The sequence below is a fragment of the Ochotona princeps genome, chromosome 2, assembly GCF_030435755.1.
Source record: "Ochotona princeps isolate mOchPri1 chromosome 2, mOchPri1.hap1, whole genome shotgun sequence".
NCBI classification, from domain to species: domain Eukaryota; kingdom Metazoa; phylum Chordata; class Mammalia; order Lagomorpha; family Ochotonidae; genus Ochotona; species Ochotona princeps.
In genome coordinates, this window is record NC_080833.1 from 99,669,027 (window position 1) to 99,693,742 (window position 24,716).

The window sequence follows — 24,716 nt, forward strand, 5'->3', positions numbered from 1 at the left end:
CACAGCCCAGAGTAATGCTGCAGCTACTCCTACCCGTGGGTTTGGTGCCTGCGGTTGCTGTCTGTGGGAAGCTGTTCCAGTCAGTGTCACCGGCATCCCGTCGAAGTCACAGGGCTGGGGCAGAAGCAGGGGCAGCTCCTTCTGGTCTTCCCCTGCCCCTTGACATGAGTCCTTGGGCAAGGGTCCTAAATACCCTTGGCCTCTGTAGGCACAAGAGATCGGGATCCATGGCTCTCAGGGCCTTCCCGCTCTCTCAGCTCTAATTGTGAGATTTTTAGCGACGGCCCACCAGCCGGCTGGCGGGGGTGATGGAATGCTCAGAGCGCAAGGGTGGACTTGCGTGGAGGCTGCTTGGGGGCTCAGATGCGCGTGGGTGACCTCAGAGTAGGGGAGATGCGGAGTGTCTTGGGATGGGGCCAGGGCGATGGGGTTTCCAGATGACGCTTTCCAGGCCAACTTCCATAAAGGTCGGAGGAAAGTTTCTCGTGGGAGGATGGGGTATTCCGAGAAGGAGGGCGCTGGGGGGCTGTGACGCCTCCTCGCCTTTAAGCGGGTGGCTCCGGCACCTCCTCCGTTACCTGGAGCTGGGAGGGGCTTGGGAAAGTTTGTGTTTGTTGCTGGCAGAGCGCCGGATGGGAGGCGCGGGCGGGCGCTGCGGTTCTTCCCTTTTGCTTTCTGGAGGCGGTCGGGGCTGCACACTGGGATCGGCGTGCCGGCTGCCGGGCCCGGCCGGCTGGAGGAGGAGGAGGGCGGGCGGGCGAGAGGCGGGAGGGTGCGAGCGGAGCCCCGGGCGCACGTACGCCCCGGCGCCTGGGATTGATCGGTTCGCGAGGAGAGCGGAGCAGGCGCGCGGCCCAGGCAGAGGAGCGCCGACTCTGGAGCAGCCGGAGCTGGAGGAGGAGGAGGAGGAGAGGCGGCGGGGAAGGAGGAGGAGGGGGACGAGCTGCTCCGCCGCGCGAGCATGGGGCGCCTGGCGCCGAGGCCGCTGCTGCTGGTGCTCCTGTGGCTGGGTGAGTGCGCGCGGGTTTGGCGGGGCGGCGGGGCACAGGGGCTGGCGGGGCGCGGCTGCGGCGTGCGGCCTGGGGCGCCCAGGGTGCCCGGGGCGGCTCCCTGGAGACCCGGCCCGGCGGGGAGCGGCGGCGGGGCGGCCCGGAGCCCAGTGGGCGGCTGTCGGCCCCGCGCGGGGAGCAGCAGCCGTCGGCCGGGCCTCACCTCACCTCGCCGGGGGAGCGGCGCGTGGCCGGCAGGCCCCTAGCCGACCCTACCTGTTGGCGGCCGGGAGCCCGGCTCACCTTGAACTCGCGGCCCGGAAGGTGCTGGCGGTCCCAGCGCGCTTCCCGGGCTCAAGAACGGAAACCCGAGTCCTTAATGTGCCCGCCATGGGCGCGACGGGCGCTGCGCCCCGGACGGTTGCAGACCCTCGCCGAGGGGGCCGTTCCGAGCAAGCCAGAGAGTCCCCAACTTGCTCCACGAAGGTCGTGGCAGTTGGAGCCGTGTGGGGACGGAGGCTGTGCCAGCCCTTCCGTCATTCCGGGCGCGCCTGGATCTTCTGTCTCAGCCTTTTCTTTTAGCGTTTCTTGGAGCTGCCTCATGGGGTGTTTGTACACAAAGACCCGAGGGCCCGGCTTCTCCAACTTTTTTCTACCTGTTACTTTTCCTCCCTCACTGTCCTTTGCCTACCTACTCCAGAAACCCCTGGGGCCTCTGGATGCCTTGGCCAGGCGCCCTCCCCTTACCCAAGGAATCCTTCTTGGGCTTTTTCCCCCTCTCCATTTTCCGTTCCCTCCCTGCGCAGACACCATCTTCACGTGGGCAACATGGTTTTCATTCCCAGCCACGGAAATCCGGCTGGGAAGTGCCGATCTGAGGGCTGACTCTGGCATTCTTTGAGATTCTGGTTTCCCTGCTGGTCAGTAGCAGCCAAGGCCAGGTATATCCTGGGAACCTGGTCATAGGTTCAACTCCAAGCCCGAGGGAAGGCAGATCTGACATCTGTGACACAGAACATGGTGTGTGGTGTCTTCCCAGCCATACAGAGGATGCAAGGGGCCCCTGGGAGCCTTCCACAGCCCCTGCACTCCTGCTGGCTCTGGGGCCCAGCCTGCCTCAATTCCTTGTCTCCTGCTGCCTGCCACCTGCCTGTCCAGAGGCTCTTTTCTGGAATGTACTCCCTGAGAGAATTTATCCAGCAACTTGTTTACTGAGCACTTGCAAGATCTTCCTTTCGTTTCCTAGCCCCTTCTCTGTTGACTCTGGTCCTAGAGTGTCTTGTCTTTGGGTCTGACGTTGGGAGCCTGTATATTTCATGCTGGCTGCATGTTGCTGGTGATTGCCTGCACCCACTCCTCAGCTTTTGTGTATGGCTTCCATGATTGCACAGGTTGTGTACTGCACAATTCTCAGGTTTCACAGTCTGTGTGAAGGTCTCCTGCAGCAGGTGCTGCAGTTCACAGTGTGCATTCGGTTAAGGGCATGGGATAGGGGCTGGGTGTTGTGTTGCAGTGACTGAAGCTGCTGCGTGGGGCACCTACATCCCCTTCGCAGAGTGTGAGTTTGAGTCCCGTCTACTCTGCTTCAAATCCTGCTTCCTGCCAGTGCACCCTGGATGTAACAAATGGTCCAAGTGCTTGGGATCCTGCCAGTGTGAGATCCTGGTGGAGGTCTGGCCTCCTGGCTTTGTCTTGAATCAGCCCCATCTGTTTTGGGCATCTGGGGAGTGAACCAGTGGAGGGAAGCTCGCTCTCTCTTCCCCCTTCTTTCTCTCACTGTGCCTTTCCAGTATGTGAAAATAAATATGAAAAATAAAAAAAGAAGGTGGATAAGGTAGGAGTTGGAAAACAAGGAGAAATGGAGGTGTAGGAGGAAAAGAGAGCAGGTCGGAGACACTGGTGCAAGCAAGCAGAAGTGGGGCAGTCTTGGTCATACTCCAGTATGTCCTGCCCTGGCTGGATGTCTCCTGTGAACTACCCAGGGCTCTCTGTGGTGTCACCAGCCAGTGGCTTCTCCTGGAAGGGGTCTCTGACCTGCCCCTATTTCACCCTGTAACTCTGCCCCTCAGTCCCCTTGCTGAACTTCAGCCTGGCCCCTGGCAAGGCTTCCCTGTCATGCATGCACCACCCTGGCACTGTCCTGATACCCGAAACCTGATCTGTTGATAAGTAAGCTCCTCCACCTCCTCCTGGAGTGCGAGCTGGGTGTGAGCTGGGTATCAGTGTTCCCTGATCACAGTCACCACATCTCTGTTCTGGGGCCCTTCCTGGAGCACATATGGAGCTCTGTCCTGGCCTCCCTGTTTCTTCAGTGAACTGTCTCAGCCCAGGGCCCTGTGGGGATCCTCACCTGGACAGTGGCTCACATTTTCCTGGTTGAATTCTTCTCTACAGTCTCTCCCTTCCAAGGTCATCATTTTCCTAGAGGGCTCTTGTGGATGCTGATCCTTTACCCCCAGGTTTCTTAAGCTATCCCTCCAAGGAGATGTGACCCCCCTTCCCCTATCCCTCTACCTTGGGGTCCTCTCTAGTTCAGACAGGTGATGCTGAGTGATTTGTCTGCTCTTCTTTTCCTTGAATCACTGTCTACAACAATGTGACCATTCCTGGGAGTCCCAGACAAATGGCCACAGCATCGTGTCTCCTGGACAGGTCGGCAGGGATGAATGGACACGTAGTAAAAAAACATGAGCTCTGCAGACAGAACGGAACGTCTGTCACAGAAACCAGGTGAAGCGAGGGTGCAAGGAAGAGGTTGACTCATTCTGACTTGGAGGTTGGAGTTGCTTTTGCTGAAGGGGTGACATTTGAGCTGAACCTTGGGGATAATTGGAATTTTGAAAGAAAGGCTAGAAGAGCGTTCTAACCACTGGGGAGAAGCATGACGTGTGCGTGAGGAAATGCACATCACTCATTCAGAAGCAGCCTTTAAATTTCTTGCAACTGGAGGTAGGTGTGAGGAGGGGGTCCCTGGGGGAGCAGATTTGAAGGTATGTCTAGGGTAGGTCAAGAAGTCTGCGCTGAGGACTGAGTACCGTGGGGCCACAGGGTACTGTGGGGTGCCTGTGCTTCCCAGTGTAGCACTTTCTTAACTTCACTGTATATAACCATCTGTACCCTGGTCCCAGATCCCAGTCCCTCGCTCAATTACAGCCCCTGGGGGTGGAAATCTGGTTGGCCCCTTCCCTCTAGTAGCCCTGCTATTAGTACACTATGATATGTATTGGGTGTTTGATAAATACCAGCTGATTGAATACATACAAAGGCATTCTTTTGTCTGTGGGAAATGGGTAACCACTAAAAATATGAGCAGTGAGATTAACGCACCACGGAGGTATGTGTGAAGAGGACAAATCCACAGCTGGGGTACAGTAGAGGAATTGTGAATTCAATCCTGAACTGGAGAGTAGAGGATTGTGGAGTGGGATTAACATATTCTCTTTATGTCTTGTTTTTTTTTTTTCTTTTAGCAAATCCTTTCGATATAGTTCATCAATGACAAAAGCATTACATTTTAATTTTTTTAAATTTTAAAAAGTTCAGAAGGCTGTCATTACTTAGGAAAGCTAAAGTACCCTAACAAATAGTCTCAAGACAGAGTGCTTCAAATAATACAAGAGTCTTTCAGTGTGACCAGCTGGATGCTTGCTTCTGCAGAAGGCTGGGTGAGACTCCTGCTGCCTATGACCCAGGCTGCTGACAGTGGTACCATCTCAGGCTGTTGGGATCATGTTGGGAGTTACTGACACCCTTCCAGCCCCATGAAGGAGGAATGCTGGGGGAAAGTGTGCGCAAGACTGGGTTAGGCTGGGGGGAAGTGTGTGTGAGGCTGGGTTGTGGCTTCAGGGTGAGTGCTTGGAAGTGATGCACTTAGTTCTGCGCATGCTCCATGTCCCATGCTGCAGTAGCTGCAAGGGAAGCTGGAAAGCACAGAGCAGCCTGACAGCCATGTGTCAACTGCCATGGAAGAAGGGAAGAAGGCATTTGGGGGGGGAGGGGGTGCAGCTAATGGTCTCTGGTGCCTGACAGACAGAGGGTAAAAAGGAAGATGTGCATGACCATTCCTGGGTAATGCCTGTGTCTGTCTGCTCACTCTTCTGTCTTCTTGTCTCATGGCTTCTGTAAAGGTTGCATACCTCACGGGCCAAAGTGGCAAGTGCTACTATTTATAGTGTGAATGTCAAACACCAGGCTATTCCTTGTATTCAGTGGTTTCTTCCTCATAACAGCACTCTCAGAAAGGCACCGTTATCTTCTCCTCGTGGCAACTCAGTAAGCCAAGTTCTGGAAAAGTTCAGTAACAGACCTTGTTACCTCCATGCATGGCAGAGCCAGGATTCGATGTTGACTCCTTTCTCCCTCTCCTAAGCAGAATGGACTAATGGTCACCATCATGATGGGCTGTAGGTTGTTGGAGAGTGAAAAAGGATGACAGTGGTAGGAAGTGGGAAGTGTAGCTAAGAATGGGAATATGTGGCGTGTGCACAGTGCAGGCATGACTCCTGAAGGGGGGAGGGTGGGGCAAGCATACAGCTCCCAGAGGCCGTGGCATTAAGGCCCTGACAGGTCCCTGGCAGGTCACCCAGGAGGACAGGGCCTCTGAAATGCAGCCTCTTGCAGAGAGCATTGAAGGAGGAGCAGGGCAGGAGGAAGCCTGGTGAATGCATCCAGCTTTAACAGTCTTTGAAGTGCTGTGGCCTTCAGAGATTCCTTGGCACTCATTTTAGCCTTGTTAACAGAATTCCTGTATCTGCCAAGCTGATTAATGCCTGCCCTGGCTATAATTATTCTTATTAGCCTGCTGAATAGGAACCCTGGTTGTCAGTGATCATTCCTTACAAGGCAATGGGGCTAGTCCGTGTTTATATGGCTATTTTGTTTTAGTGAGGAGCTATGGAGCCCATATACACCCCCCACTCCCCAGTCTGAAAGTACATTTTCATACCAACGCTGTGTTTGGCAGTTATGCAAGGTGCGGGCTTGTCTGTCGGTGCGTGTCTGTGTCTCACTTCATCAAGTGAAGCTGGGGCTGAGGGGGAAGCTGTCAGGGCGGTCCAGAGCTGTTCCCTTTAATTGCATTGCTTTCTTAAAGGCAAGGTTGCGAGGCCGTTTGACTCTCTGCTTTGGGAAAATAACTTGAACTGGCAAAAATTCTTCATCATTTATCTTCTGGAAAAGGCAGAGTGCTGCGCTTGGCACAGTCAGTGGTTTCTTGGACGTTGGAATCTTTTTCCCCACACCAACTGTAGTCCTTGGAAAACGGCAGAATGAGACTCCGTGGTTGAGACTGTCTTGTACCAGCAATGTGATTCCCAGGAGATGAGAGATAATGACTGTGTGTGTGTGTGTGTGTGTGTGTGCGCACCTCAAATACAATTTCCCCACAGTACTCCCTGAGTGTTTGTGCTAGATTATGGAGTCACTAAGCAGCATGATTCTAGTTTGAGGATGATGTCTGGGACCTCTACGGCATCCTGTTTCACACCTTTCTGAGCAGCTGGCACATGAAAGCCTTCACATCACTTGAGATACTGCAGGGAATTGGGAAGTACCTTGTGGCTAGTCCCACTCTGTCCAGGATGAATCTGCCTTTGAACGGTGGAGAACAGAATTGTGTCTCGAGGATCAGGATGCACACTACCCTGGAATCCTAATGAAGTAGTGGCAGTATGCAGACAGGTGAGTCCCTCTCACTTCCCTTGGAGTGACTGCAAGCCAAGACTGTCCTGATCATGAATCCCACTGAAATAGGCCAGAAATTCCTAGCTTATGGGCCAGGGGAAGGAACTCATGTGAGTCCTGATTGGATTGGAGATATGTCATGATATCTTGTTCTTGTTTTACCCCGCCTAACTAGAGTTCAGAGGTCAGAGGCCACTTCAAATCACTAGGGGCTGCTTATCTAGCCGTGCTGTGATCTAGCAAATGGCATTTCTCTCTTTCGCTTGTGAACTGCTGCTCTTTAGAGGTAGATGAGCTGCTGGAAGATGGGCTGAGTTGCTCAGTGGCAAGGCAAGGAGCCCAAAGATCAGGGTAGCAAACACTGAGCAAGTGTATACTGCCTCCTGCCCAGCATGCTGCTCCGTCCTGACCCAGGCAAGCCCAGAGAGTGACAGCATGCACCAGAACTGTGGTTAGTGGATGCCTGAGATGATGAAGTTAGGTGACAGGAAATGGGGGCAGAGCTTCTAAAAGGAGTGGGCAGGAACACACCTACCATGTTGTAGACTGGTGTGACAGGAATTGTTCAAGAGGCCTGGTCATATGCTATGGCCATGCCCAAAGGGACAAAGGCCAAGAGAAGCCTTGGGATTTGGAAACTGGTGTGGAAGAAGTGACACCAGCAGTGGGAGAAGTAAGGTGGAAAGGAACTTGGAGGAGTTGGGGACTAACACTGACCTTTTCAAGTGTTGCCAAGTGGAAGGCCACAGTAAGGGCAGCAAGCAGTCCAGTGCTCAGCTGGCCGGGCCCAGCAGAGAAGCATCCTGCAGATTTAAGATGTCCAACAGGCCAGCTGGGGGATGCCTGTGGTATGGAGCGGGGTTTAAAGGGCCTGTGCAAGCCTGGATGCAGGGTCTGGACTCCACAACAGACACTTGATGAGGTTGGCCTTGACCTTGGAGTGTATGGCAGGAGGGAAGGGGAGGAGCCAGGGAAGGAGCAGGTGGTGTGGAGTGCACTGTAGTCCCAAGGATTGCTCCAGAATCCTGGGCAGGCCAGATGTCTGCAGGCTCCCGTCCTTCTCAATGCACATTTGAGCATTCTCTGGGCAGCTTCTTCCATGTGGATCTGTGAAATGACCTTGTGCTCTACCAGCTACTTGGGAGATCATGCTCTTGGAAGTAGAGGTGTGAGTAGTGAGGGGATGGGCAGTAAGGGGTCAAATAAGCAGGTTTTCAGAGTTTTTAACTCTTCTGCTGTTTTGGCCAATTTTACTATTATCTCTTAATGGGATTAGGCCTGAATGGAGTAGGTTAGGCAGGATGGGGCAGCAGGTGCCATTTTAGGAACTTTAGTGCTAGATGTTATAGGAAAAGATGACAGCTTGTGACTGAGACAACTTGGAGGTGAGAGAGCAGGAATGCTGGGAAGAAACCACTACAGGCATTATCTCTTCCCTAATAAACTTGTTCTTTTACATAGTGTTTATTATGTGCCATGCACCATGCTTTCCCACAGTGTGAACCCCTTTATGAGACTTCACGACCTCACATGACAGGTGCCATTATGTGCTCCCATTTATCAGGACACAGCCCAATCACTTAACTTGCTCGAGGTCACATCCTGAGTAGCAGAGCTTCCAGAATATAAGCCCAGACTATCTGCTTGCAGCTGGGGCTCCTCACAACCCATTGCCCTTTCTGTAGTCCAGTTCACTCAGACTCAAATGTGTCTTGGAAAACATAGCCCAAGAAATGGACTCAGTTCATTAAAATGTGATGTTTGTTTCCTTGTCTTGGAAGATTCTGGCCCCGTGCTTTCACACACTAATTCTGTGACCTTGAACAAACTTATGAATAGCTCTCAGCTGCTGTAAACTAAGGATTAGGATAGCTGGTCCCCAAGGTCTCCCTTTCTGTCTTCAGAATTTTTCGAGTTTGCACTGACCCCTGCCGTGGCCATATGGGCCTCTTGCATGGCCTGGCTTCCCTGGCTCCATGCCTGTCTTCTGTGCCATCCCCAGGCCTTCAGCCAGTGCTTGTTGCCTCTCACCTGCCTGGCATTTCTCCACCCGGGGCTGGCCTGGCCTCCAGGGCTCCAGGCATTGTTTGTTGTTCTGTCCTCGTGTCAGCCGTGGCTTCCTCACTCTAGCCTGTTTTCTGTGCTGTGAAACTGGAGATCTGTCCTTAAGGTGGGGATATATCCTCACTGCTAACCTAACCGGACTTTCACATAGTTTTCCAGGGAAGGACACAGAAGCAACAAAACCAAAAAAGGTATTTCTAGGTAATAGGCTGTTTCTTATTATTTTCATTTTTTAAAGGTTTATTTACAGAGAGGGAGAGAGAGAGAGAGATCTTCCATCTGTTGGTTCCCTCCCCAGATGCCTGCCAACAGCCAGGAGCTGGACTAGGCTGAAGCCAGGAACCCAGAACTCCATCTGGGTCTTCCACATGAGTGGCAGAGATCCAAGTACTGGGGCCAAGTCATCTGCTGCTTTCCCAGGACCCTTAGCAGGAAGCTGGATCTGAAGAGGAGTAGCTGTTAGCAAACTTGCATCCATGATGGGATGTAGGCGTCCCAAGCAGCAGCTTAACTCATTATGCCACAATAGTTACACTTCTTTTTTTTGCAAGTTTTCATGGAGAAGCTCAGCCCTGTGTAAGCTGTGTTGAATAACTGAGTCCTCGCCTTCAGAAATGTGACTTGTGTTTTCTTCCACATTTAGCCATCAAGGTTAGGGAGGAACCTGGGAGACATTTCATTTCCCAGACTTCCCTTTCCCTGATACACATGATTTACAGCAAGAAGAGATGCAGGCAACTTGTTCAGATGGGCCCAAATATTGACACTGCAGTTGGATTTTATAGCCTGTCTGAAAGACAGGAGAGTTTAATTTGGACATCTCCAATCAATAGTCTTAACTGGCCGAGAAGTGTAGTTCTAGTGTTTGGGGACTTATTCCTCATCATTTCTTGGCATGAAAGGGAAGGAGTGAGAGTGGTGCTGCCTATGGCACCGAGGCAGAGCAACCATTCCAGAAGATGCCTGCGTCGTTACTGGGAGCCTGTGTTGGTGACTTCCAGCTTCACAGCCCTCTCTGGCTCCGGGAGGTGCTGCTCTCCTTGCTCTGCTCAGCCCCAGGATGGTCTCTCCCTTGGCTTTGATGTAGGTCTTTTTGAGGTTTATCAAGAATCCTCCAGGAGAGTATCTGGGTCGTGTTTGAAGTCACTTGCTCTCGCCTGCTCTTCCAGAGGTCGGAGGGTAGACAGGGCTTCGTAAATGCATGAGTCCTCACCAGTGAACAGACAGCTGAGGATCAGCTGATTTAATTCTGTCCAGCGTGCTGCCATTTTGTTTATGTGGCAGCAAGAAGAAAAAAGAAGCACCATCTTTTGGTACAGCTATTCATTTCCTGAAAGCTGGCACATCCAAATGTTTTCTTATTTATTTAGAAATATTGTAATTCATCATCGTTGGTTGAGAAGTACACATAGTAAGTGCCGAGTGAAGACCCAGTGCCTGTGCCAGAGTCTGGCACATGGGGGGCTTTTAGTTGTGTGCGTCAAAGGGAGCGTCATTGTGACCCCTGCAGGCATCGTTTGTGCTCGATTATTATTCTGCACGGCAGTGTGAGACATTGCTACTTCGCCTTGTAGTCTTATGTTTTAGTACTTGAGCAGCATTTAGGGAATATTTACTGGGTTTCTGACACCTTGGGAGATTACAAAGGAATTAGGAAATGAAGCCCACAATGGCAATGGAACCGGTTATAGCTGAATAGCTGAATGGGTTGGAAGAGCTTTTGAAGGGGCTGAGTGAATGAGTTCTTAGGATGCTGTGCCTGCATGTGGGACTGGGAGAGTCACAGGGAGGAAGCTGAGGCCAGCGGCTGTCATGATGGAAAAGCTCTACGGAGCAAGTAGGGCTGGGGCAGAGCAAGCCCCAGTGCAGAAACGGACTGGTTTCTCCCAGGTGGGAATAGATCAGTGTTCGCGTGGTTGTCCTGCTTGCGGATTAACTAGCTTCTCTGGGAAACTAAGGGAGAGACCTCAGGGGATGTGGAAATTAAATGTTGGCAGCGGGGGCAGGGTGGGTGAGGGAGAAAGCTAGCAGAGAACAAGAATGTGAGCCAAACCACCTCAAGAGGTTGGCAGCATCGTCAGTGCCTCCGGAGCAGCTAGGAGCCGGCAGGGCGTGGGGCTGGGGAGGTCTCTCCGGGCTTACAGGAAGCTTGCCTGCTAAATGAAGGTGATAAGTCAGGGCATAATCCTATTTTTTGGTTGTTTCTTACAAGGAAAACAACTCACTGAACAATTACTGATATTCCCCTCGGGTAGTTTTGCGGAGCATTTGCTTGACAGGCTATCACCTGATAAGCAACCCAGGCCAGTTTTAAAGGAGGAATGGGGGATTTCGGTTGGTTTTGTACCAAAATAAGGTTTTCCTAACGATGTGTCCCGCAGACATCGGTGTGAGTTCCAGGAAGCCGAGTGTCATACTTGGCTCATGAGTAACTAGCAAAGGCGCCTCTGCTGCCAACCTAGTTCTAGGTTGTCGAGGAGGCCCAGTGCACCCTTGGGGATCCTGGTGCCAATGCTGAGCTCACCTATGCCACCTGCTAGCACACAGACTCAGTGGCAAAAGAGAAGGTGAGTTCTGCCATGTGTTCGTTTAAGGTTTTGGGGGCTCACAACCAACAGGTGTCAGAATTGAGCACCTAAGACTCAAAACTCCTCTGGAGGATTTCCTAGGAATCCCTCACTCCAGGCTCTGAGAAGTGACTGTAAAATAAATGCATACCTTGCTGGCCCGGCCTTAGAGTGATTTCCAGGTGCTGGCCTCTTGGCATGGCAAGGAAAGCCTCAGTTTTCCACAGAGATGAGGACACATGTGCAGCCAGATGTTTCTGCTGTCATGGATCGCCGTGTGTCCAGCCTCGGCCATGGGCTCTTGTGGAGCCACATTCCCCCAGAACACAGTCATTAGGTTTTGGAATCTGTTTAGTATGGTTAGTGTTTTCTGTCTCACCCTGAACCATCAGCAACACAAAAGCAGGACCATGAATTCACTTGCTGCAATGTGTGGAAACGAGAATCTTTGAGTGGTTGATTTAATCTGTTCTTAGAAAACACTTATGACATTGATAGACACACACTCGTGAACCATGGGAGTTTTTTTTTACTCACATAGTGAAAGATAGCCTTTTTCATCAACTTTTTGAAGACCCTTCATGTATGTACTTTAAAATTTTTTACAGGGGCTGAAGCGTTGCTTTTGCAAGCTAATCCTCTGCCTACAGTGCCAGCCTTCCCTATAGACACTGGTTCAAATCTCAGCTGCTTCACTTCTGGTCCAGCTCCCTGCTAACAGTGTGGGAAAGCAGCAGAAGATGGCCCAAGGCTTTGGGCACCTGCACCCACGTGGGAGACCCGGAAGAAGCTCATGGCTCCCAGGTTCTGACTGATTCAGCTATGGCTGTGGTGGCCATTTGAGGAGTGAACCAGTGGACTGACAACCTCTCTCTCTCTCTTTCCCTTTACATCTGACTTTCAGATAAAAAAAAGCAATAAATCTTTAAAAAAGTTTTTTGTGTGTGTGTGGGAAAAAAATGAACTACTAAAAAAAAGATTTAACTTATTTGGAAACCAGAGTAGAAGAGAGAGGGGTAGAGACAGACAGGAAAGAAATCTTCTATCTGTTGGTTCACTCCCCAAGTGGCTGTGAGGGCAGAGGCTGGGCCGAGCTGAAACTAGGAGCCTGGAGCTCCATTTGGGAATTCCATATATATGGCAGAGTCCCAAGTATTTGGGCCATCTTCTGCTGCTTTCCCAGGTGCATTAGCAGGGAGCTGGATTGGAAGTGCAGCAGCCAGCATTTGAACTAGCACTCCAATAAGAAATGCCAGTGCCACAGGTGGCTTAATGTGCTACACCACAACTCTTGACGACTCCTAAATTTATCTTTTGAGTCAAATCTTCTGTGAGTTTTTGGAAGTATTCTTTTATATGAATGTGTTAAAATACATGTTTGAAGTTCCTGACATGATAGCCTAGTAGCTAAATCCTTACCTTACATGTAATGGGATCCCATATGGGTACCAGTTTGTGTCCCAGCTGTTCCACTTCCCATCCAACTCCCTGCTTGTGGCCTGGGAAAACAGTCGAGGATGGCTCAAAACCTTGGGACCCTGCTTCTGGCTCCTAGCTTTGGATTGGCTCAGTTCCTGCCATTGTGGCCACTTGGGGAGTGAACTAGCAGGTAGAAGATCTTTCTGTCTCTCCTTCTCTCTGTATAGCTACCTTTTCAATAAAAACAAAATAAATCTTAAAAAAAAAATACATGTCTGCAGAAGCTTGGATCACAGTGTGGCCTTTCAGTCAGAGAGGGTGTCAGGAGAGCCTTACCTCGTGTGTGTGCGTGTGTGTGTGTGTGTGTGTGTGTGTGTGTTTCTAGCCTGTTTTTGTTACTACCATAGTGTCTAGGAAAGAATGGCTATGACTTCATTGCTAAGATTTTTGCAGTAGAGTAGGGAAAATTGGCATCCGCACATGAGAAGGGAGGGATGAGGAGGATCTCCATTTCTTCCTCTGTGGCTTTGCTCACATTTTCCCTTGGCAGCTTGCGTGGAAGGCCAACAGCTCCTGGGGTCTCATTGTTGTCTCTCCGCTCCCTCCACCGCTTCCTGCCTTTGTGGGATGGATACAGCTTCTCCCATCCCCAAAAGGCATTTATCTCTCCCTTCTGGGGCTTCACCCTGGTGTTCACAGTGCAGAGCAGACTTAGTGCCTAGCGTATCATGCCAGTGTCTGTGGCTGGGTGAGTCCAGACCACAGACTGGCCGCTTGTCATCACTGGTCTAGTGAGCAGCCAGCCAAGCAGCCGATGCTGAGCCACGTCAGGCTAGGAGGCTGCAGCATGTGCTTCAGCTCACTGTCTGCTTGGTTCATAACAGCTGTTATTTCTCCCATGCCAGCGTGATTGTATAGCTCAGGGCACATACAGTTTCGGGCATGGTCCCCTGATGCCTATAGCCTCCAGTCCAAATGTGGAAGCATTGTTTATATGGAGGGAGAGAGGTACAATCAAGTATTTGAGGATCAATAGAGACAAAGAAAGAAGCTCAAGGTTTAGGGAAAAGGGAGCACATTTGGCTTTCAGCTCAGGTGCTTTTGCAGAAAGAGTAGCACGATGGACAGGATCCTCTGTGCTTGGATGCATCACAGCCTGTGTCTGCTTTCCACCTGGGCCTGTGTTCCTAAAGGCCGGCTAAAGAAGAGCCGATAAACCAGTACGCTGGAATTGGGGCTTGGTAATATGGAGATTGTGGTACTTTTTCATGTGTCAAGAGCCATTCTCTTGAAGGATGTGTGTCATGGTTTTTTTCAACCCTGTGCTGTTCACTTTCTGTATCAGACAAGCAAGCAAGCTCAGAGTGAGCATGATGGTGTGTGTTCCTGCCACAGGTACCTTCTGAACTCTATCAGGACTGGGAGTTGAGGCTAGAGAAGAATTTGGAAAGGCTTCAGAAGGTGGGTTCAGTGGAGCTCATTAAATCCTGATTAGGAAGGTTTTTTATTTTATTTATTTGTTTGGTGGGGAATGGGTAATTTGTTCTGAAGAACATAGGGAAAGAAATCCTCCTATTTATAAGAACAGATTTATGCTTTCAAAAAACCTATTTATGTATTTATTTATTTATTTAGAGAGAGCACTCCCACCCTCTGGTTCACTCCCCAAATGCCCCCCAAGTGGCTGGGGCTAAGGTGGTCTGAAGCTGGCAGCCAGGAATACAGTTCAGGTTACCCACATGGGTGTTAGAAACTCAGCTCTTTAAGATGTTGCTACTGCTTCTGACACTTGCTGTTTGCTCATCAGGCTTTTCATGTTACAATGTGGTCCTGCGCTCAGTGGGCAGCAAAGGACCGCTGAATGCAGAATCTGATTGGAGTTCAGTTCCTTGCAAGCCAAACTATCACACTCCAATCCATAATGAGCCTTATTGGGGAAACTGGGCATAGACCCCTACCTCCATCTGTGGCATCCGTGATTGTCAGGGGCAGGCCTTGTTTGGGAGGACGAATAGATGAGGCAAAAGAAGAGCTGCAAATGGCAGTGGTGACCAGCAAGATGGAGAAAAAAGACAAAGCTATCCAAGGTAGGAAGCAGGAGTGTTCTTCTCAAGCTCATGCGAATCCCCCAGTCTTTTTCATCCAAAGGCTCAGATGAGAACCAGGTGTTCGCTCGGAATTTGGCAGATGAAGTTGGCCAGTGTGTACATGAAGAGGATTGAAAATGGCTGAGTAGTCAGGGATGCTGGGCAGTGCTTGGTCCACTAGCAGCTGTTAATTTCATAGAATGCTCTCAAATAATCCTCTTGGATAGATTGTCTTTTTTTTTTTTTTGTCTTAGTTCTTTGGGCAGAAAATTGTGTAAATCATTTCATGTTTATTGAGTTGTTTTGGTTACTCATCAGTGCAGATTGTCTCAAAGTGGTTTTATATCTTTTTTTTCATATTGTTTGGTCATATAACTTCTGGGAACCTCAGTTTCCTTATTTAATCCTCTAAAGGTTGAGTATTAAATCATGTGAGCAGGATTTGCAAACTGTAAAGCAATGCTGTAAATGTAAGGTGGTTTGTGTCAATTATTGAGTCCTTAAGTACAAAACGTCTGCTCAATACTTGGTTTACTATATTAGTTAGGGCTCCATCAGGGAAGCAGGGGTATATAAATATTACAGAATAAGCCACTTATTAGAGGAATTTGACATTACACAATTATGGGAGGCACTGGGGGAGTTGGAGGGTCAGGGGAGTCACCAGGCAATTTTCCTAAAGCCCTGAGTTGCTGGACAAATTGAAACTTGAAGAGGAATCTGGAAGCCAGGGAGAGTGAGACCATGAAGTCTGAGAGAGGGAGTCATCTCTTGACCCCCTCTGCTTTTGCATCCGCACATCTGGTGGCGTTGGGATCACATTGGCCTGAAAGGATAATGTTTGGGAAGACGACAGAAACATCAAGAACCAGGACCGGGCCCGGTGCAATGGTTCAGTTGGCTAGTCCTCCCCTTGTAAGCACCAGGATTCCATATGGGCATTGGTTCCTGTCCCAGCTGCTCTACTTCCTGTTAAGCTGCCTGCCTGTGACCTGGGAAAGCAGAGGAAGATGGTACAAAGCCTTGGGACCTTGCACCCACATGGGAGACCCAAAAAATGCTCCTGGCTTCTGGTTTTGGATCAGCTCCTCTTTGGCTGTTGTGACCATTTGTGGAGTAAACCAGTGGACGGAAGATCTTACTCTTTCTGCCCTTCACTCTGCAAATCTGCCCTTTCAATAAAAATAAATAAAACTTAAATTAAAAAAAGGACAAGGACTAAGTGATGCTCGTTGTCACCTCTGCGTCTGTTCCTCCTTTCCCTTCGCCATGAAGGCCCCTGGAGTCTGATGGCTGTTGCTCTTCTTTTACCTCTCACATCTTGCTTGAAATTCTACTTTGTCCACCTGTAACCTGGAACTGCATAGAGAAGAGGGTTCTGGGAAATGTAGTTCCAGCTTTTCCATATTGCCACTGCACAAAGCCTCCATGTTTGGTAAAGAAAAATTGAAAGCAAGAATTTTGCCTGAGTGGTTAAGATACCCACATCTCACTCTAGAATGTCTGAGTTGGATTCCCAACTCTGGCTCTTGATGGCAGCTTCTTGTTATTCCACCATGAAGGAGAGGCAGAAAGGGGTGGCGTCAGGAGCAGGGGAGACTGGAACTGAGTTCCCATCTGCAGCCCCTGGCACAGTGCCAGCATAACATAGGGCATAGTTCAGTAGATGGAAACTCTGTCTCTCAGGTGAGAAAATAATGATGGTTACAGAAAAGTCTTCTCAGGCAATGTTATGGTTATATGGTTTAGCGCTATGGTTCTACTAAGTGGGAATTCGGTTTGTTAATACCCGGTCTGTTTCTTTACTGCTTGTTTTTTAAAGTATTGCATGTTTACTTTCATTTTATTTGAAAGGCAGACAGACAGATAGGTAGATCTCTCATCTGTTGGTTCAATCCCCAAACGCCCTTCAAACATCTGAGTCTGGACCAGGCCAAAATCAGCAGCCCAGTACTCAATGTAGATCTCCCAAGTAGAAGGCATGGACCTCTCTTGAAGCATCACTTGCTGCCTTTCAGGACTGTATTAGCAGGAAGGTGGGTCAGCAGGGGAGCCAGGACTCCAACCCCAAAACTCCGCTATGGCATGTGGGCATTCTGAGAAGTGTCTCACCCACAATGCCAAATGCCTACCCCCGTGGAGCTTGCTCTTGAATTTGATTTTATTTTTGGAAAGAGACAGAACTCTCCCATGCACTGATTCACTCCCAGATGCCCACAACACTCGAGGCCTTTCCCCAACCTGGGAGCCAGGAACTCAATCTGAGTCTTCCATGAAGGCGACAGGAACTTAAGTACCCTAGCTGTTTGCTAGGGAGCATGTAAGCAGGAAACAGGATTAGGAAGTGGAACTGGGGCTCAGACAAGGGCATTCTGGTGTGGAATGTTGGCATCCCAAGCTGCATTTTAACAGCTGGGCCGAATGCTTCAAGTTTCAGAAGCAATGCACTGTTTTATTTCTGTTACTGGTGCCGCTGCTTGCTTCTCTTTCTGTCCTCCTGCCCGTTCTTGTCTATAATTCAGGAGGTGATGATAATCTGAATAGCAGAAGCAAAGTAAAGTTGCATTGATTGTCCAGAGCCTATCAATCCTGATAGGGTGTGAAGTCGCCTTCCTGTCACCTCCTGTCTGTTATTTACATCCAGAAATCACCTTCAGAACTTCCTCCACGTGCGCCGAGGTGATTTCTGGATGTAAATAACTACAGAGCCAGGCACTGTCAGATGTATGTGAAGTGAGAACAAGCCTTCCCTCTCTGGACCACTCTGCACCCTTCCACACTGGTGGGCTGCCTCCCCTGGTGTTTTTTTGTAGCCAGGCACGGGCTAGCAAAAACTCAGGGAGTGTCTTTGATGATAATCTGAACCTTTGGAAAAAATAAAAGACTGTGTGAGCTCTGAAGGCCATACCTGGACCTTATCATCACTCAGAATCCTTTTACCTCTTTGATTGTCAACTCTGATATTTCCTTCTGTGGCCACAAACTCTTTGCCTTCTACCTTTCATATTCCCTGTGTCTTTTGAACCTTCTCCTCATCCTCTGATCCTCTGCATTCCTTTTTTATTCAGCCATTCTCACTGCAGTTGGCTCCTCATCCCAGGGGGTCTCCAGGCATCAACATTTCAGCAGTGACCTATGAACCTTCCCTGACCCTCTGCCATATTTCTGTGCTCATATTGTGTTCAAGTAACACACCAGCCCTCATGGTTATAGTTGTACTGAGGAGTCTCAAAACTTACCCAGCTGAGTTTCTAACAAGTTACGGCATCTTTTTCTATTCCCTCTTGTGCTTATTCTAAACCTTTCCCATGATCTTCAGCATCTAAACCCCTACCCACTACTCTACTGAACCAACAGAGGTCAACCAAGGGCTCCTTAAGCTTTTAAACTCAAAATTTCTGTGTTTTTAAATTTTTGTTTTATTTATTTATTTTTTAAAGATTTATTTATTTTTATTGGAAAGGCGGATATACAGAGAGGAGGAGAGACAGTGAGGAAGATCTTTCATCCAATGGTTCACTCCCCAAGCGGCCGCAACAGCTGGTGCTGAGCCAGTTCGAAGCCAGGAGCCAGGAGCTCTTCCAGGTCTCCCATGCGGGTGCAGAGTCTCAAGGCTTTGGGGCAATCCTCGACTGTTTTCCCAGGCCACAAGCAGGGAGCTGGATGGGAAGCAAGGCCACCGGGATTAGAACCGGCCCCACATGGGATCCCAGTGCATGTAAAGTGAGGATTTTAACCACTACTCTATCACACTGGGCCCAAAATTTCTGTGTTTTTACTTATTCTTTTCTTCTCTCTCTTTTATTTACTTGAAAAGCAGAGTAAGTGTGGAAGAGACAAGATCTTCTACCCCCTGGTTCACTCTCTAATGACTGCAGTAGCCAGAGCTGGACCAAGCTGAAGCCAGGAGTCTAGAACTCCAACTGGGTGTCTCACGTGGGTGCCAGAGGCCCAAACACTTAAGCCATCATCCTGGGCATTGAAGAATGCAGGCCCAGGGTGCTGGATCAGGAGTGGAGGTACCAGGCCTCCAGCTGGCACTCCGATGTGGGATGCAGGATTCCCAAGCTGAAACTTAACTGGGCTGCAACACCTGCTGCCTTTTCTCCTAACCTGGAAAAAGCGAAGGCTCCAGCTGACTCAGAAGGCTCCAGCTGACTCACTTCTGTCCCTGTGTGATGCCATGCAACCTGAGGCTTCGAATACTACCCATCTGTTGTTGACTCTTTAATGAGTAACTCTTGCGTGGGCTTCCCCTGAGCTCCACATTTAGAAATGCAATTGCCTTCTCCACTGCCCCTCCCTGTGGTGTCTGATAGGGAGCTCAAATATAAAGTGGCCTGTGGGGAGCGGGGTGCTGAAGCTGCTCCGGTATTGAGAGGGGCCGTGGCAAGATGGTGGCTGGCCCAGGGCCAGGAGGTGCCATTGGTCTCACCAGCAGGTAAACAGGAAGTCACAGGGATAGGCTAATGCCCTCGCTGTGATTACTAGCCTATCACGTAGCACCAAGTGGACCCACGGAGAGGAGTGATTGGTGAAGAATGATATAAAAGTAGCCGGTAAAAGCTAGGCGAGGACTACGGACAACAGACGGATGGACGGATGGCCGACGGAAAAAGACGTGACGAGGGAGAAGGAAGGGCGGGAGGAAGGGTGGCGGTACGGGAAGAAATATGGGAAGAAGGGTGGCAGAAAGAGGGCTGGAGAAGCGGGGAGGAAAGCTTAGACCAATGGGGACTGGAGCAGCAGAGAGAAGGTTTTAAACGCAGCCGCTTTTGGCAGTTAGGGGTCCGGTTGCGGTTCCGGCTTTTCCTAGACCCTCCAGAGTACGCCTCGTCATTTTAGTGTCTCTGCTGGGCGGTGACAGTGGTCAGAAGCAGGGCCAGTGTGGGCACAGAGGCAAGGAAGATGCAGATTGAGTTCTCAACTCCCAACTTTAACCTAGATTAGCCTTGGTTATTGTAGGTGTTCATGGAATGAACCCATGGATGGAAGATCTCTCTCCATCTTTCAAATAAAAATAAGGCATTATAAAATAAAGTTCATTTTTTTTTAAATCCCAAACAACAATCCGACCTTGCCTGGTACAAATGTGCTTCTCTGGTTGCTCTGGAATCTCTGAAAGTGACGTCATTCCAAACACAGGTGCTTGGGCCACAAGTCTAGTTTATCCTTGACTTGTCTTTGTTCCAAATGCCAGCACCTTTTTTCCTTTGTATGTCAGCTGTCGCCTGAACCTGTCTACCCTTGAGGATTGTTACCACTCCAGCCCGAGGCCTGTTGTCTTTCATGCTTTGCGTGGTCTCTTGTCACGTCCTCAGATTGGTGTCTTTGCTTGCTAAGTGGCTCCTCTAATCTCCCACACAGCAGCCAGAGTGAACTTTCCTTGGAGGAGCCAGGCTCTGTCCTTCCCTGGTTGAGGGAAGTCACAAGCATGGTCTCTGCCCCTCCATTCGTTATGATGCAGTCACACTGACCTTTTATCTGTCCCTTAAACTTGCCAAACTTGGCCGTCATGGAATGTTTGTGTTTACTGTTCTTACTGTTGGAAAAATTCTTGCCTTAGAGCGTTAGTTGCTGTCTTCCCCATTCTGGGCTGAATTCAAACATGACCCTCTCAGAAAGGCCTTGCTTGACTGTTCCTGCCCCTTTTCACTACTGTTTCTGTATTGTAACTTGATGGGACTTGTTAGTATGTTTGCTTCCTCACTTTCTTGTTAGTAGAACATAAGCTGCTTGCAAGCTGGACACTTCTTGTCTTTCTCTTTTTAAAAGATTCCTTTGTTTATTTGAAAGGCAGAGTGACAGAGAGAGGATGAGACACAGCGAGATCAATCTTCCATCTGCTGGTTTACTCCCCAAGTGACTGTAATGGACAGGGATAGGGCAGGCTGAAACCAGAAGCCTGGAACTCCATCTGAGTCTCCCACATGGATATCAGGCACCCAAGCACTTTGGCCATCTTCTACTGCTTTCCCAGGGTTAGTAGGGATCTGAATAGGAAATGGAGCAGCTAATATGGATATCCATGTCGCAGGTGTCAAGTTAAGCTGTTGCACTCCAATGCTGCTCCCACAAGCAGGACTCTAGGCCTCATGTCCTCAGTAACCAAAAGGGTTCACATGTTATGTGTCTGTCTTCCCAGGATGAACCTCCTGGCCGAGCCCTCTGTCTCCTCTTGTTCTTGTGTCCTTTCCACAATGTGCCCTCCAATCCTTGCTTCTCTGGTTGTTCCCACTCCACTGGCTCTTACTTCTCAAACCCCACCTCCACCACTGTAGGCTCCTTCTGTTTGCTCATGCATCCTCTTTGACTTTGCTGAATGCCTGACATTACCAGTCATTTTCTTTACCAAGCCTGAGGCCCAGAAGTATGCAGATACTATGCAGTGCAGGAAGCAGCTTGAGTCTGTCAGGAGCAGGTACATCCATGGATGGAAAGTAGGTATTACTCCCAGTTCTTTCTCCTTGAAATTCTTGCATCCCTCGGCTACTAGGGTATTTTATCCAGCTTTCTTCCCAGCTGATTGTTCCCTTTTTCTCTGCTTGCTGTGTTTCCTGCTTGTGTCCTATTGGTGTTGACTATGGTTTCATCCCCCTTAGTCATGTCTTCTGCATACTTAACCTCTTGTTGACCTCGTGAACTGCCACACTGTCACCTGCAGGCCAGCTTCTTTTCACCTACCTCCCTGCACATGTGTGATTCTACCTTCAGGTTAGACACTTGTTCCACTTGCCCGCTGGCCGTTTCATATTTCACGGTCACCTTTTCTCTGTCCTTTCAGAAAACAGTTCTCACCAGCTGTTCATCTTCCTCTAACCTCTGTCTTGCCACCTGCTGATCCTTCCCGTCCCACAATATTTCCGTCCTGGCACTGCCCTTGTTTGATCCTTGCTGCCGCTCCCCGCTCAGTTGGTAGAGGGCTCCCGAATGGTCTCTGGGCTTCCAAGTCCACACTCCAGTTTGCTCTTGAGATCCTGTTCTTGTCATCCTGCTTGGCCCCCCATGTCCCCTCTTGGGGCTTTGCTTTTGCTTCTCCCCTCATCTCTAGTCTCTTTCCTCCTCAGTAGTTCTGTTCAACCTCCCCCTCGCTCAACCACTTCTCAAAGGTCTGGCTTAAACATTGACCCTTTGGAAGGCCTGCCATGAGAATGCCCCAACTTTTTTTGATTGTTGTACCCCATGGTTGCTCACACACTTCCATGAATGACAGTGTTTCTGCACATGTTACTGTTGTTCCCATACCCATACAGGTAACTTAGAAGGTCCTCATTGACCTTCCTACTCTGCCATCACTGCTCATGATGGCTTCTTGCTCAGTAGCTGTCTGTTTAGTGAGTAATATACATATTGTCCTAGACTTGTCTAAGGGAGGCCTTATTTTTAGTGGTGATAAGGGCTGCTGTAGTGTATTTGCTTTCGGATGGGGTTTTAAAGCACTACCATATGTGACTTCATTACACATTCTCTGCTGGCTGTAACTTGTTTAATGTGTACATTGCTGCATTTTCATCACTTAGGGACTGCCTAGAGGGACGCTGGCCCAGTCCCTTCCTGCCAGGCCTCTCCATGGCAAAAATGAGGTGCTCAAGAAAGGTTTTTCCTTCTGTTGGGTCAGGCACCGTGGCAAAGGGTAGACAAATTGGCCTAGGTGGTTCGGGTGCTTGATGGGCCCTGAATGTCTTAAAGGCCTTATAAGACCTCCAGAAGGAAGATTGTGCTGTCGTTTTACAAGGCAGACTGAGATCCATAAGCCCTTTAGTTTCCATCTTTCAGCACTGACTGTACCACTGGATTCAATAGCCACTGATTCTTATCTTACAGATGGTTCAGATTGGAGAGTCAGATTGTGTTGTGCTTGGTGGATGGTGAGATGAGAAACTTGAGCGATAATAGGAACATCTACAAGATTCCTTTGCAGAGATGCCATGCTGCACAGGCCTAGATTTAGAATAATGTTTGATCATCTGAGAAATAAAGCTATTTCCCTTGGATATTGAGAGGAGATAGAAAGGGTAAGACCAAAGATAAGTTTGGTCATACTGGTTTGTCTGATTTCCTCGCAGCTGCCAGTAGCAGTTACGGTAATCAGCATTGCAGGTGTAGGTGTTTACCTGGCCTGACTTTTCCTGCCTGTCCACACCCATTCCCCCATGGTAGAAGAAAGGTCAAGACATTTAATTACTCTGAGTATTCCAAAGGTAAGGGAATGGTAAGGTGTGCATGGTTAACTTTGGTTTTTACCTAACTACTGCTGAGAAGTCAGAGCACAGGGCTTCAAAATCCTGTCTAGAGGATTTGGGGATAAAGTTCTCTTTATCTTTGGGATAAAGCTGACATTTAAAGACATGGGAAATTGTTTTTATTTTTTAAATTTTGTATTTGCTAAACTTCTAGTATGTTTATTTGAGAGATAGGGAGATTGACAGAGAGCTCTGTTTTGCTGGTTGACTCCCCAGGGGACGGCCACAGCTGAGGCTGAGCTAAACCAAAGCCAGGAGCTGGGAACCCAGTCTGCGTCTCCCAAGTGGTTAGCAAGAAACCACCTACTGGAGCCATCACCTGCTGCCTCCCAGGGCGTGCATGTGCAAGAAGCTGGAATCTTGAGCGAAGCTGGGACTCCAACGAGGAATCTTTCTTAGTGACTTATTCCTGTTTCTTTGCTTCCTATTGGGCTCACAGGAACCTTGCAGAATTTGGAACATTTGATGGATGATTCCAAAATGTTTTTTCCTCCTACTCTGAGCGAAGATCAACTGTAGGTGATGTAGTGCTCAAAGGCAGGCCCCTCCAGCCCTTTTTGGGCCTGACAGGGCAGTGCACAGGCCATACAAATCTGAGCTGGAATCCCTCTCTAGATAACTCTATGGCCCTGCTTCTCAGTTTTCCTTATAGGTGAGGGGTGATAGTATCTACCCAATGATCATGTTCTCTGTGTTAATTAAGGTAACTGATTAGCAGTGCTTGGCTCAGTGCAAGGCATGTTAGAGATCCATAGCATATTATTATTCGTCCTCTTAACTCTATCCCATTCTTTGTTTTGAGAAGAGACCTGAATTTGACAGTAAACAGAACTGAATATATTATACAATAATTACTTGAGAAATGCTTGTATGATTTTAGCTAGAATTGCAGATTTAAAAATGTATATTTATTTATTTGAAAGGCAGGGTTAAGAGAGGGGGAGAGTCAGAGATCTTCTGTCTGCTGGTTTATTCCCCAAATGTGCAAGGACTGTGGCCAAGCCAAAAATCTGCAGGAACGCTGTTGGCAGAAACCCAGCTGCTCTTCCATCTTCTGCTTTCCCAGTAGCATTAGCTGGAGCTGGATCTGAAGTGGAGCAGCTGTGTCTTGAACTGGTGCTTGTGTGGGATTCTGGTGTCGTAGTATGCAGCTTAACCTATGGTGCAGCCATGCTGTCCCCTTTAAGCTTTTGGTTAATGAAATATTTCTTATTCCATCCTCTTCCATTTAGTTTTTCTGTCCATCCCTTGTGGTCACTCTAAACATTAGAGCATGCCCACCTATTAGTATCTACCAGAGGTCCTTTTACCATTTCTAGGATAATTAAAGACCTTTGATATCCAAGCTCCACTTTATTCAGTTTCTCCCTCTTTCCTGTTGATGACATGTGTTTTAATTATGTCTATCTGTTGCACTCTTAAATACATTGTTTGTATTGTATTATACAGTCAATATTCAGTAGACTTACCTACACAGTGACTTTCTATTTTTTTAATCTTTTTTTAAATTGATTTATTCTCTCTTTTTAAAAATTTATTATTTTTTTTTAAATTTATTATTAACAACTCTTTGAGTTATTAGCAAGAGTTAGCAAGAGACAGAAAAAGGGACAAAGTCCTGTACCTCTTGATTCACTCCTCAGGTGGCCACAAGCCACAGACAGG

General features: G+C 49.0%; 1 protein-coding gene across 1 annotated transcript in view; it reads left to right on the forward strand.

Annotated features, from left to right (window-relative positions):
* Nucleotides 1–806: 806 nt before the first annotated feature.
* Nucleotides 807–24,716, forward strand: part of PTGFRN (prostaglandin F2 receptor inhibitor) — a 77,951-nt gene continuing 54,041 nt past the window's right edge. The window contains exon 1 of the mRNA XM_036494282.2: nucleotides 807–1,010. Coding sequence (XP_036350175.2) covers nucleotides 962–1,010 — 49 coding nt within the window. The 5' untranslated portion in view covers nucleotides 807–961. The remainder of the gene's footprint in view (nucleotides 1,011–24,716) is intronic.